This window comes from Falco biarmicus, chromosome 11, assembly GCF_023638135.1.
Source record: "Falco biarmicus isolate bFalBia1 chromosome 11, bFalBia1.pri, whole genome shotgun sequence".
In the NCBI taxonomy this organism is placed as follows: domain Eukaryota; kingdom Metazoa; phylum Chordata; class Aves; order Falconiformes; family Falconidae; genus Falco; species Falco biarmicus.
This window is the reverse complement of record NC_079298.1, coordinates 23,941,206-23,954,673: the sequence shown is the minus strand read 5'-3', so window position 1 is coordinate 23,954,673 and position 13,468 is coordinate 23,941,206. Positions and strand designations below refer to the sequence as shown.

Sequence of the window (13,468 nt, the reverse complement as noted above, 5' to 3'; positions counted from 1 at the left end):
GCAGCCCCCGCGGCCACCGCCTCGCCTCCATCTTGAGGCTCCTCCTCCGCGGGAGCCAAGCGCCAAACTCGAAGCGCAAGATGGCGGCGGAGAGTATGTTCAACAGGCCCGTGTGCGTGCAAGTGAGGTGCCAGGGCTGCGAGGAGAGGTGAGGGGCTGGCTGGAGCGGCGCGGCGGGCTCTGACATGGTTTCCTCACAAGCTGCGCGGAACCTTTACTGCATTCTTTAGGAGAAGGGCTGCCGAGCGACAGGCTCTTTTCTGTCTTTTCTTCCTGCCTTGTGCCCTCGCGGCTGCTGGGTGAGAGGCGGGCCCTGCGCGTGGTGCGGGCGGCGGGCTGAGCGGCTGCCTGCGTTCTTCTTGCTTTGGGGCTGCTTGTGGGGCCCGCCGCGTTAGAGGGAAAGGGACTTGGTTGCGGCATGGCCGGAGGCAGCCTGCGAGGGCTGGAGTGGTGGCGGCGCCTTGCCGGGGCGGAGGCGGCACTCGCGGCGGGGAAGGCAGGCAGCGGCTTTACAGAGACGCTTTAGGGCTGCAGGCGCCCCGGCTCCGCACGGGCCCTGCCGGCCCGGCCGCTGTTAGGCGTCTCCCGGGCCGCGGCGGTTGGTGCCCCGCGGGCGGGCCCGCCTCCTCCCCCCGCAGCCTGCGGCCGGCCCTGCCGCCGCCTCCGGCACCGCTTGGGCGGGAGCGCGCAGCCCGGCCCGGCCGTGCCTGCGAGGGGCGAGGCTGTTGGGGCGCACGCGGCTGCGCGTGTGCCTGGCTCAGCGCTGGTGTTCGGGAAAAGCCAGGAATCTTGCACGTGCCGTGTCTCTCCAAAACCCGGTGAATTTCCGTAACGCAGGCCCGGTCTGGACTAGTCACTGTGTGCGGGCGTCGGGGCTGCTCTGGCTTGTCTGTATGAGAAGGCACAGAAAGGCTGATGCCTGTGAGTGTATTTTGTAATGCAAGTAACTTCTCGAATGACTGAACAAGTAGATGAAGACAGTGTAGCGGTGTATAAATGATTTTCAAAAGTTGCAGCAGTCGTTAATAAATTTCAGCAGGCTTTTTCAAAGGTTCTGTTTTATGGACAAAGTTTTAAAGCTTCTGCCTTGCTAGTTAAAGTTTGGTGGATAACAAGCAACAAAAACACCTGTGCTGACTGCGGAGCTGTGATGGCAGCTGCAGCTGGGGGGCTTTCAGGTATTTTAGGTAGTAGTCATCACTAGGACCTTTCTTGATAGTTCTGCCTAAATTTTTGTTTTCAAAATGTCATCTGATTCCTGTAATGTGGCTGCAAATGCACATTAATTTTGGAGAATGATTTCTTGATTAGTTACCAAGTTTCATCTTTTTGTACACAGGAGATTAAATGTTCGAGTGAGTATTGAGCTACTGTCCGTTTCTAATCCTGTTCATAAAAAGGTTTGTGCATTGGTTACATTCATGTCATTCATTAAGCATGTTCTGAATTTCATTGTATAAGAGAACAAATATGCAAAGAAAAAGTCAAACAGAATTTTAGTGTGTTTGTCACTTGACCTTATTTTACTGTTGATATAATTATTTGAGTAATTTAGTTGGTTTGGAATAGTGGTTGGGTTCTTTTGTTGGTTATATTGGTATCTGAGTTACTGAAACTTCTTTCAGTTCTGTATGTGTACATGTGCAGTGGTCACACTTCAGTTGTGTTGGAAGAGCTCTCAGGTTTCTACTTCCTTTCTTTCCTCTGCTACAGAATATTGTATTCTTCACAGGTTTGAGCCTTGTTATAGAGAACAGGTGCTTGGGCCTATTGTACCAGGTGTTTTGCATAAACCCCAGCCTTGTAATGAAAGACTAATGTCTACAGAGAAGGCACTTTTCCCAAAACACTATGTAGACCTCCAGCAAACCAAGAACTTTATTTAAAAAGAAAACTTAGCAGCGTAATGTTACAATTTTCCTCATGAGCTTACTGGATTTCATCTGTATCCATTTTATGAAGCTCTGTATTCAAATATACAAACTCTTCAGAAAGTTGTTTCTTAAACTTTTAGGAGTAGTATACTCTGAAAAACTTCCAGTTACAGCAGTGATGTGTTTGTGGTCCATTACAGTGGACTGCTAGTGCTACACTCTTATTTCATGACTGGGGAAAAATAGCAGATAGTTTTCTTTCTGTAAAATGATGAAGACACATTGAATTATGAAACCTTTGCTGATCAAAGTTGAAGGGTTTTACTTGATTTATTTTGGTGTGAAACAGTTTTCCTGTTTTTTCTACTGTAATAGAAATTGTATTAAATGTTTTCCACCTTCTGAATTAGTTGCTTGAATTCTATTTTACTTGTGGTTAAACAGTGAAAACATTAAATACTGTTTGCAGTGTTGGTTTACAATATTTAAACAATCCTACAGGGTGATTTATAGTATTTTAAATTGTATTTAAATGTCTTTTTTTCAGGATTTAGCTGTTAGATTGACTGATGATACTGATCCTTTTTTCCTTTATAACCTTGTCATATCTGAGGAAGATTTTCAAAGGTAAGTGAAATTATATTTTTGTCTGTAAAACATTTCTAAACTGCGAAAAAGAATGAAGGAATATTTTTAGCTTAGAGTGGTTTATCTTAGAATTTAGGTTTAGGCGTTTTTCACTTGAGGAATTTTGTCAGTATTTTGGTAGTATTGTTCTATTTGAGCAGTCAGTGAAGCAGCCAAGTACAGGAAGGTGATTGGCTCAAGATCATACAGCTGAATGACAGAATCCTGATGTTGTGTTCCCTGCATAGCTACAGCACCACAGTTTACATTACTGCTTGCATCTTCTGTTTGTTGTAACTACTTCTTAGAGACTGTTGCGTGTGTGTGAACTATTTTGACAAATAATTGCAAGAGGAAAGTCTGTTTGCATGGACATGGATTCACAGACCTGAGCCTTTGCTTTCGGATTTCTTGCATGCTAATTGTACCGTTGGGTCTCATTTCGCTTCACTTGCTTGGAATTTGATCATCAAACTTGAGGACCAGGCATGAACAGTCCAGTCTTCTGCTTTGTTGTTTGCTGTGGTGGTTTTGTTTCGGAGGGTGTTTTTGTGGTTTAGTTTTGTTATTTTGTTGCTTTTTTTAAAAAAAGAGATGTGGTCAGTGTGCCAATCAAAAGGCAAAAGTAAAATAGTGTTTGTAAAACCAATGTGCAAAAGTATTTTGTTATACAAGGTATGGCTTTGCATATATAGACAGATACATGCATACACTGCTGAACATTTATGTCTTTCAGTTTACTGCATCTGTGGTGAAGTTGTGCAATTAAATAAGTAGGCAAATTAAATAAACAAAAAGTCTTGATAACAATTGAGTCTCCACTCATTGTCGTTTGCTTCTTCCATATGCCCTTATCCAATAACTGTACTGCTCTGTGCTGTGAGGGAGATTTCTACTCAAAGGAACATTTGTTGTGCCACAGTCGTCATCTCTTTTTTTTTTTTTTTTTTTTTTTTTTTTTTCCTTAGTGCAGCCTATTTGCAAGAGCTCTTGAAGTCATAAATATCCTCTGGTGATTATTATCTAAAGACGTGAGCACATTTCTTCTGTGTTCAAGATTGAAAATAACATGCTAGCGAACTTTAGTGACCTGATCAGAGTTGGTTCTTTCTACTAAACAAAGTATTTTTATAGGAAACAAATTATACTTTATATATTGTTAATATTTTTTTTTTTCCAATCTGTTTATATAGTTTAAAAACCCAGCAAGGTCTCTTGGTAGACTTCTCTGCTTTCCCACAAAAATTTATAGATTTGCTTCAGCAATGCATTCAGGAGCAGAACAAAGATATCCCAAGGTAGGTAATAAGCGAGTGCCTTATTACTCTGTACATGTTGAGTTCTTAAAATACTTGTCAGCCACTCAGACTGAGAAGAGTCAGTAGGAAAAGGATAATTTAACCTTCCCCTGGATACATCTGAATATCAGTCAGTGGACGTTACTGACAAAACCTGAGTCTTGGGAGGACTGAGTGGTGAAATTGATGTCTAGTAATAATCTCCCCATCTGAGTCAAAGCTGGCAAGCTTCACAAGCTAGCAAATGTGCAAGATGCGGCACCGGTCTCTTGTTTGTTTTATGCAGTTTAATGCTAGAGAGGTAATTGAATTTGAAGGACCGAGGTCTAAATCATTCTATTTCACAGGAGAAGGCAAAGTTACAAGGCATTCTGACAAGATGGGGTGTTTTTCTCTTTCATTTCAGTGTTCAGATATTGAGATGCGAGTTGGGGAGAGTTGAGGCCCACTCTTCCCTGTAGTGGCCTTTCCAAAATGTTGTTTTAGTCTGTGTGGGTACTGAGGAAAGCCCTGTCCAGAGTACCTAGCTTCGTTCAGTAGTCAGGCCATTTCCTAATGCATGTGCTGTGGGCTATGGATTCTACTAGGTTATAGAATACCTAGAAGTCAGGAGTCAGTTTTCCGTCTGAACTTGGTTACAAAGGCCATGCTTGGTTTTGGTCTCCTAGATCTATGGACTTAAGAAAATTTTGCAAATAAACAAACGGACTAGTTTTGTATATTTCTTATTATAAGGTACAAGCATTTTAGTTTATACTTGTTTGTAGTATTAACTACAACATAGACATTGAATTTCTTTTTCAAATAAAAAATATTTTATTTGAAAATGGCTTGTAGGATTTATGTGTAGTTTCAGGAAAAGAAATATACTAAGCATTTTATTATTTTTTTTATTTTCCCTAGGTTTTTGCTGCAGTTAGTTTCTTCAGCATCTGCTCTAGATCACACACCTGTCTTTTTAAATGTAGTGGAGACCAACCCTTTTAAACATCTTACCCACCTCTCCCTAAAATTCCTACCAGGAAATGATGCAGAAATAAAGAAGTTCTTAGCCAGCTGTTTGAAATGCCTTAAGGTAAAATGAAGGCTTGTCATTGCTGCAACTAGGCCTTGATGCTGTGTGTACTTAAGCATTTTTTCAGTCTTTATACTTCAAAAGTACGTACCGAATTGTATGCTCTGGTTTACTTCTTATTTTAGTTTATATATGTCATTGCATGCAGTTATTTGGGTGGATATTATAAACCTGTTACTATCACTCTAGCAATGAAAAAATTACATGTATATTCAGACAAGGGCTATAATTTGAACTGGCAGAAAATCAGGTATTTTACACATGCAGTGCATATAGTATGCAGCTGTTGAATGCTTCTGAATGTTTCAGTGTCTCATGCTGCATAGCCTTGTGCTGACTGCTGGATCAGCTGCCAAAAGTAAAATACTGTAAACTTTCAACCTCTTTGTTCTGCAGTTGGGTATTGGAAAATATGCATGTGTATATAATTCTAAGGCTTTGTGGACTTCAAAGGGCCAGTAGCTATAAATACTAAGTTGAAATTTTAATGTTGATGCAGTTGGTAGCATGCTAGGTTTTATCTAATGAAAAATTAGTGGTCTCGTAGTTTCTGTTGTCAGTTTCAGTTTCATAGCCTGAGATTTGTGTCTGCTACTGTGCTGTCATGTTTATAGCCACATAATAAGCCATTTTAATAACATAAATTTACAGTGTTTCAGTTTATTTGTTGTTTGTGCAACTCCTTTGTAAACAGGTCTTTATAATAAGATACTGTTTCCTTGTACAAATTTGGTAAGAATTTCATTCAGGGCTTTTACCTTGTCATATAATGCATTTTCTTTTACATTTATTAATTATACCTTACTCAAAATGAATTTTCTTTAATAAGATGATTTTTCCACAAATATAATGGGTATGCAGTTGCTTAGGCAGGATATGCTGATAAAATGGAAGCCAAATACAACTTTTATTCTGGGATCTAAGGGTTTGACTTGTTGTCAATTTGTACTTAGGAAGACAAAATAAAGTTGGAAGAAAAACTTAAAAAAACTGAAGAGGATCTTACCAGACAACTGAGCTACACTCAACAGGTAATACAAATTTTTTTCTTGTTTTAAGTTGCGCTTAAAATCTGGGGAAAATGCACCTTCTTGTGGGCTGGTCCGTTAGCCAGTACCTAGCCAAGAGATACTTCGAGAATGAGTGAAAAGAAGAAAAGTAATCTACTGTAGCTTTACATAAGAATGAGTAAAGCATGCAAATGATGAGTAAAATTTAGTTCTTGCAGTACTAAAACAGAATTCTACTTTATTTTGTCCAGTTTACAGGATTTTACATTTGCGGTCTGTGTATGCACACGTTATATACTAAATATATGGTAGTGTGGTGGTAGATATACTCCACATAATCTATGAATGATTGGAAATCCTTATATTTGGAAAAAACTGTGTGAAACCGTTATAAATAAACTGACAGTCTTGGACTGCATGTTACTCTACTGCTGTATGATTTTTGCAGTCAGCCCAGTCAACATCACATATGTGTTTCAAGAGGATGATTTGGGTCAAATTCTAGATTTATCAAAGTGACTTTTGGCTATCATGAAACAGGAAAAAAATCAACTAAAACTCCTATTATGGAGCTTTTTTAGAACGAAATACTTGTTTACCTCATCTTTGCAGTGACACCCCATCCCCCAACTACAGCACTTAGTGTTATAAGGGTAGGGAACATCAGCAGACTGCTTTTTCACTCTTAAATAGTGGTTGGAAGAAAATACAATTGGAAAAGAATAATATTTTATCCACAGTGTCAGAAAGGTGCTCTTTAGCTTCTCAGTATCTTTCCTGATTACAGAATAAACAGATGTTGTGGCATCTGGTGCTGAAATTTGGACTTCTATTAGTAACTCTGTCCTTTTTAAGAAGTAACAGTGAAGAATCATACAGTATTGACTGAAATGCTTAAACTTTAAAAATTTAAATTATGTTTTGTCAAACTTAAACAGAGCCTGTCGGAGAAAAGCCGAGAACTAGACAAACTGAAAAACGAATGGACATCATACACTGCAGCTCTAACAAACACACACACACAGGAGCTGACAAAAGAAAAGGAAAGAGCTCTCCAGGTATGACAACAGAAGAGAATCAACAATATCTTTATATGTAAATAGTTTCTTGGCTTGATTTTTCACATTCATTGAACAACCGCTTAAGTTTCTTTGCTTCTGATAGGCACAAGCTCAGTACCAACAACAGCATGAACAACAGAAAAAGGAATTAGAAAATTTGCATCAGAAAAGTATTCAACACTTGCAGAACAGACTGTCAGAACTCGAGGTCATCAATAAAGATCTGACAGAAAGGAGATACAAAGGAGACTCCACACTCAGAGAACTGAAAGCAAAGCTTTCTGGAATAGAAGATGTAAGGCTTATTAATTTCTATAATGAGACTTAATATTTTTAGAGCATTAACACTGCCTGCCTGTGCGTTTAATATAGCATGTTAAGTTTTTTCAGCTCTTTCTCAGTCCACTTTATGCTTACTATTAGATATATCTGTTTAAATTACTATTACATGTTTTCTTAAAAAATGAAACAAAATTCTTTCCCGATATTCTAGGAATGTCAAAGAGCAAAGCAGGAGGTGCTGTCACTGCGTCGGGAGAACACTACTCTGGATGCTGAATGTCATGAAAAAGAGAAACTCATTAACCAGCTACAGACACGGGTTGCTGTTCTGGAACAAGAAATCAAAGATAAAGATCAGCTAGTTGTTAGAACAAAAGAAGTATTAGATGCAACACAAGAACAAAAGGTTCCTTCAAGTTTCAAAATAATTTTCTCAAGCTCTGTAGAACCTTCTTAATTACAGTCCCTATAGATTAGCAGCTGACCATTTTTACGAATACAGCAAGAAAGCTTTCAAATGTAGTTAAAGATGCTAAATCATGGCATCAAAAGTATAGTATGTTTTAAACTAAACATAAGTATAATAATAATAATAATAAACATAAACAATACAAAATATTCTGTTTTAGAAAGGTTGCTGCTGTTCTAATATTGTGGTACTACATTAAATTTAGTGGTACTTTTTATAAACAAAAAATGGGATTACTTGAGGTTCTTTGTAATTTGACTGAAAAGCAATTACTGAATTTCTTGTAAGGATTAGTTCTCAAAGAATTGTTGAGGTTGCACTGGAAATCATAAGTGATGTCTGTCAGTCACATCTTGATTATAGTTCTTATTCTTTTAAAGGCAATACTGGAAGAGGGTACAGAGAAAAAACAAACTCATATTGAAAAACTAGAGACAACAATTAAGTCGCTGTCAGCTGAACTTCTTAAGGTTTGTTTGAACATGCCGTTATCCTTACGAAATTTCTTCCTTATGTTTAGGCGTGTGTTTTAAGAGTATTTGACTTATTATTTTAATAGGCTAATGAAATTATCAAGAAGTTACAAGGAGACTTGAAAACTCTAATGAGTAAATTAAAATTGAAAAATACAGTAACAATTCAACAGGAAAAACTGTTGGCAGAAAAAGAAGAGAGACTTCAAAAAGAGCAGAGAGAATTGGAGGAGGTGGGACAATCTCTTCGAATGAAGGAACAAGAGGTACTGTGATGGGTTCGCTCTCTGTCCTGTAAACGCTGTTGTATGTTGTGTTGGGTTTTGTGATTTTTAACTTATTTACAGCAAGCAGCTCTTAAATCTTGCCATGGAATAGAATGTAGTCTTTCATTTTAAAACGTTTATTTAGATGTGTAATCAGCTTCTCCTTTTCATGTTAAAATGATTTGTAAGAGCCATCCATCCATAGGGAAGAAACCTAAAGTTGCATTAAGAGTACAGAATGATATAATGGATGAATCTGACATCCTTTAGAGGGCATATTCATGTGAAAGTTGGTGAAGGAGGCAGGAACAGGGTGAATGTTTTCTTCCATTAAGTATATTCCCCTGCTTAGAGTCTGCATTATTTAATCATAGGAAAATTAAGGTTGGGAAGGTTTCTGGCTGTTGTCACATCTCAAAACCCTAGCTATAAGTAGGGCTTATCTTAAATGAATTACCCTGTTGTTTTTGTAAAAAAATGAGTTCAAACTTCTCTAAATAATTTTAGAAAAACTTCATAGATCCTTTTTATTTATTTTATATTTTTTTCTTCAGTTTGTAATTAGTAGTAGCTCCTGATGGTGTTACAATTATTATGGGACTATTGCAGGTTTGCAAGCTACAAGAACAGCTAGAGACTACAATACAAAAACTAGAGGAAAGCAAGCAGTTACTGAAAACCAATGAAAACGGTAGGTTTATACAAATGTGTTTCTCCCCCTGTAAAAATGACATAGCGACCTAGCAGCTACTGAAAATTAACGGGAGAAACTATGTTGCAATACCAGTGTCCATTTGTACAGAGCTGAGACGTTGTTGCTTATGGAAAATAAGCTGCTGTCTGCGGTGGGTATGCAACAACCTAGAGCTGCAAGTAGTAAAGGCTTCCTTTGCAGTTGGTTGGGGTAGTGTGCCTGTGGGGGGCTAACTCCAGAGGGAGGAACAGTAGCATGCAAGGGTGCAGGAAGCTTGAACAAAAAGGCTTTTCATGAGACCAGCGTTTCTGGTGATGTGTGAGATTAAGGAGAAAAAATAGCCCACCAAGCTGTCACCTTTTTTTGAGGAAGGGCTACTTACCGTTTTAAACGGCTTGCAAGAGGTAGGAAGGAAGCTTGACCTTTTTCTTCTCTCTTCAGTAATCACATGGTTAAACAAACAGCTGAATGAAGTTCAGATGGCAAAGAAGCTAGAGACTTCTGCCAGTACACACCGCGGGGGCAGGACTGCTCTGTCACCTCAGGGCGTGGTAAGATACAACTATAAGTAACATGGTTATGATGTAGTCGTTATTTCCTGAAGTGTATGGCTGTAAAAGAGAAGAGGAAAAAAAAAAAAGTGCATTCATCATCTTTGGGTGGGTGTGGGCGCTTTTCTGTTTGGTTGCTTGGTTTTTTTAATATAATGTAATAACCTGTTGGGTGCTACTGGATGCCCTGGCCTTCTAAGTGAAAAATTTCTAATCATTCATTTATTAAAACACACAGAACAATGCAGAATTAGCTTGGAAATGAAGTGCAGGGTGAAGGGGTGGGGGAGGTAGAAAGGTGGCATTTTGAGGTAAACTTACTAACTATCTTTATATATGTTGAGAAAGCAATTGTACTATTTGAATACTCTTAGTGATATTTAGAAACATGAAAGTAAGGGGTAAGAAACATTACATACTATCTTTGTTAAGACCCAATAGGCTATGGGATTTATTCTTGTTGTCCCTGAGTGTACAGGTATCTGTGGTAGCAGTTAATGAGCTGCTTAGTAGTGGAAGGGCATACTCATGCACAGGTCTCTGATGTATAGCTAGATACATATAATGTATTAATTATTTACAGGGTGTGTAGCTTAATTATTAGCTAAGAGTGCTCACCTTGTCTAACTTTTTACAGGTTTTCCTTAAGAATATGAATCTCGGAAAAAGTGGTTTTCTTCCCATCAGGAAGACTCAAATGAGGCTTAGCTATTAACTTCAGAATTTTGAATCTCTACAACCAATTACTTTAAGAATTATTTTTCTCCTTTATGGATGTATTCTGTTTCTCCTACAGCCTGACCAACCATCCTTCCCCAGCTCAGGAATCAATCATCCCATTTCTCCTCTCTATGCCTTCCAGAATTTTCCAGAAATGGCACACAACAAAAATGTCCATTCACAATGTCCAGCACCAAAGGCAGGCACTTTGACTTTTCTGTTTGTTTAAGAATGTGATAGCATAAAATACCAAAGCTTAACGTTTTGACTATTTCTCAAAATGCATATTTAGTGTATATCCTAGTACTCTTAAACTCCCAGTCTTGAACGTTATCGCTACTAGTAGCTAATGCTTGGGTTTCTGTTGCTCATTCTTTCATGCTTGCTGCACAGAAGTGCTGTGCAGGGTATGGAAGCAGTAATCCCCGAGGGTACCGCTGTACCTGCAGTTGCTCTCTAACTGCAACTCTTGTGTTTCTGCAGGTTCATTTCAACATGCAGCTTTCTAAGATGAATCGATGCTCAGATGTTCCAACAGTGACTGGAACTAGTCATCCAGCAAATAAGGAGAAGTAAGTGTCATCTATTGCATTTGAAGTTGTTTTTTTTTTATTATTATTACTTTTATGAAGCCATTTGTCTTCCATGTGTGTCTGGAACTGAGCGAAATATTTCCAGTACCAAGCTAGTTCTGCAGCCTGCCTTTCTCCGTCAGCATGTTCATGAATTTTAAGTTGTGGCAGACGTGATTGTTCCTAGGTGACAAACGAAGCACTGTGCCTTCAGGAGTGGGTCCCATGGAACAAAAGTTCGTTGTCCCTCCTGGTGACAGATCTAAGGCTATCAGGTGATGGGTCAGCCAAAAAACTATTTCTAGACTGTTCTTAGAGTTCATAGGAATGTAGTAGTTGCCCTTCAAGCTGGGATCTCTCTGAATGGGTCTGTATCTGCACTTGTCATTATCCACATTTGTTTTTAAATTTTAATTAGCCTTTTTATTTCTAGTGGTGACAATTTGGGGCTGGAATCGAAGTATTTCAAGAAAAATGACAGCATTCCTTTACGAGGGCTTAGTCAAAATACACTTAACTCAGGTATGTATGGAAATAGTAAAACAAGATGTTATTTGGAATGCATTTAGAACCGTAACTATTACTACCCTTTATCTTGTTTCTGCTGTTCTACAGAGTATTTGAAACCGTACTTGCCAACAAAGGCCCAGCCGTCACCAAAAGCTGCTGTAACACCAGCCTCAGCTTATTTTCCCGGCTAGTAGACAGGGTTCTTAAAGAAAGAGTCCTCTTTTAACTGTTTGGGGGATTTATGGATGCCCTGTAATAATGTATTGGTAAAGTATCAATGTCAACTGGTATTTTGTAATTCTGAATCTGTTTTCTTTGAGAAAGATAACTTTGACTCACTGGGATGACGTTTCAGGCTATGTGGGCCTAAACAAAATAATAAAAGCTTTTAAGCAGCCTCAGCCCTTAGTGGGAACAGTGCAGTAGTTCAGTCACGGGGGCAGTGCAGAATTTTCTCTCAGTTTATTGGAGACCCTGGAGTCTTCCTAAAAAACCCGCTGAAGTGCACTGACTTTTATTACAGCAGTGGACGAGAGCGGCTGTAGAACAGGTGAGACGTACACTCCCGCAGGCTCTGCGAGAGAACGTTTCCCTATGGATACTGGTCTTGACTGCTGTCAGAGAAAGGATGATGCAACGAGAAAGTGCTGGAGAACTGGGACACGCTGTCAATTTTAGTAATGGTCATGGTCGTAAGTTGGCATGACTGGCTTTTAATTTTAAAACCTTGCTTAATTTTGGAACGAGTTTACCTGAATTGCATATACTTACAAATACTCTAATTGATATTGAAGACGCTAAATTATTCCCCTGAAGGTACAACATTAGAAGTTAAAATTCTCACTTTTGGTTACCCTAACTTCTCTATTAATCTGTCAGTGTTACATTCCAGAGGCCAACATGCATAAAACATCAGGATCTGAACAGTTAACTATTGGAAGTACCACAACACCTAAAAGCTACTAACCATACTTTACCACAAAGTAAGTATGTAAGAAGATAAAGAAATCTGAGCTACACTAACACTCTTCAGCTTATTCTACTACCTGGGTTCACATGCTAGAATGTTAACAGCTTTATTTGGTGTTCCAGTACAGAACTGGAGTGCAAGTTTTTGTAACATATGGAGTACACTTTTTAAACGACCATTTACATACTTCTGCTGTTAAATAACTAAGGTTAAAAGGTATGAAATATCTTTAAGTGCATCCAGAGGATTGTATACTTAATTGGTTTGTTTTGCTGTGCAAAATGTGTATATTTGATTTATAAATCAGCACTATGATAATGTATATTCACTTGTTTTGGCATTTGTAAGTTTCAATGAAAATATTAAATTTTTTAATCAAAAACTCTGATTAGTAAGTTTTAAGAGTAATTAAACCACCATTTCTACTGTACTGAAATTCTAAGATGAGGTGAGTGCCAGAACAGTACTATTTCATTCACCTTACCTTTTTTTTGGAGTTTTCTTCCCAGCTTCCTCACTTCCCTATGCAATGCGGTGCTACTGGACCAGCACCATGATGCACAATCCGCAGATGGCAGCCACCCCCTGCTAAGGTCTGTGCTTATGCTACTACTTCTAGCAAAGGTTTTAGTCAGTGTAAATTAATTGAATTTGGTCTCTTTCTCTTGAAGTACATATAGTTGCTATCAAAAGGGAAGCTGATAATTAAAATGTGGCAGCTTTCCAGCTCTCCCAGCCCTACTCAAATCTAAACGAAACAAAACGGTGGTGGCCTGGGCAGACTGACAGCAGCACAGCATCAGGGAGGCAGAAGCTGCAGGCCACTGCAGGCGGACAGCCTTTGTTACAGCCTTGTTTCTCGCAGCCTGTATCTGCCCCAATCCTGTTCGTTAGATCCCCAGGGAACGAAGCAGCCAGCTGCAGCCACACAAAATGAAGACCCTCAGCCTTATCTAACAGATAAAGCGCAGTGCTGGACCTGTACTCCAGACTTCCTTTCCCCACCTGCTGAAGTA

At 39.1% G+C, this 13,468-nt stretch overlaps 1 protein-coding gene across 3 annotated transcripts; it reads left to right on the top strand.

Moving 5' to 3' along the window:
* Positions 1-18: 18 nt before the first annotated feature.
* On the top strand, positions 19-12,834 carry SASS6 (SAS-6 centriolar assembly protein). Of its 3 annotated transcripts, none has more exons than XM_056355307.1 (17): positions 19-148; positions 1,340-1,355; positions 2,422-2,501; positions 3,695-3,799; positions 4,703-4,874; positions 5,828-5,905; positions 6,823-6,942; positions 7,049-7,240; positions 7,439-7,633; positions 8,077-8,166; positions 8,256-8,435; positions 9,045-9,126; positions 9,571-9,680; positions 10,477-10,599; positions 10,884-10,972; positions 11,406-11,494; positions 11,588-12,834. In XM_056355307.1, exons 1-17 carry the CDS (start codon positions 81-83, stop codon positions 11,671-11,673), a joined length of 1,875 nt encoding a protein of 624 aa, XP_056211282.1. In that variant the 5' UTR covers positions 19-80; the 3' UTR covers positions 11,674-12,834. The 3 variants fall into 3 exon arrangements, with proteins under 3 accessions (XP_056211282.1, XP_056211284.1, XP_056211283.1); XM_056355309.1 differs by having other exon boundaries at positions 23-148; positions 1,340-1,400; XM_056355308.1 differs by lacking the exon at positions 10,477-10,599 and having other exon boundaries at positions 23-148; positions 1,340-1,400.
* Positions 12,835-13,468: the final 634 nt, after the last annotated feature.

Excerpts from the sequence above, each read along its gene's own strand:
- SASS6 (XM_056355309.1), top strand. The coding sequence starts at position 81 with ATGGCGGCGGAGAGTATGTTCAACAGGCCCGTGTGCGTGCAAGTGAGG. Across the intron at positions 2,502-3,694 it reads TCTGAGGAAGATTTTCAAAG|TTTAAAAACCCAGCAAGGTC; the intron begins GTAAGTGAAATT and ends CTGTTTATATAG. Across the intron at positions 10,600-10,883 it reads CACAATGTCCAGCACCAAAG|GTTCATTTCAACATGCAGCT; the intron begins GCAGGCACTTTG and ends GTGTTTCTGCAG.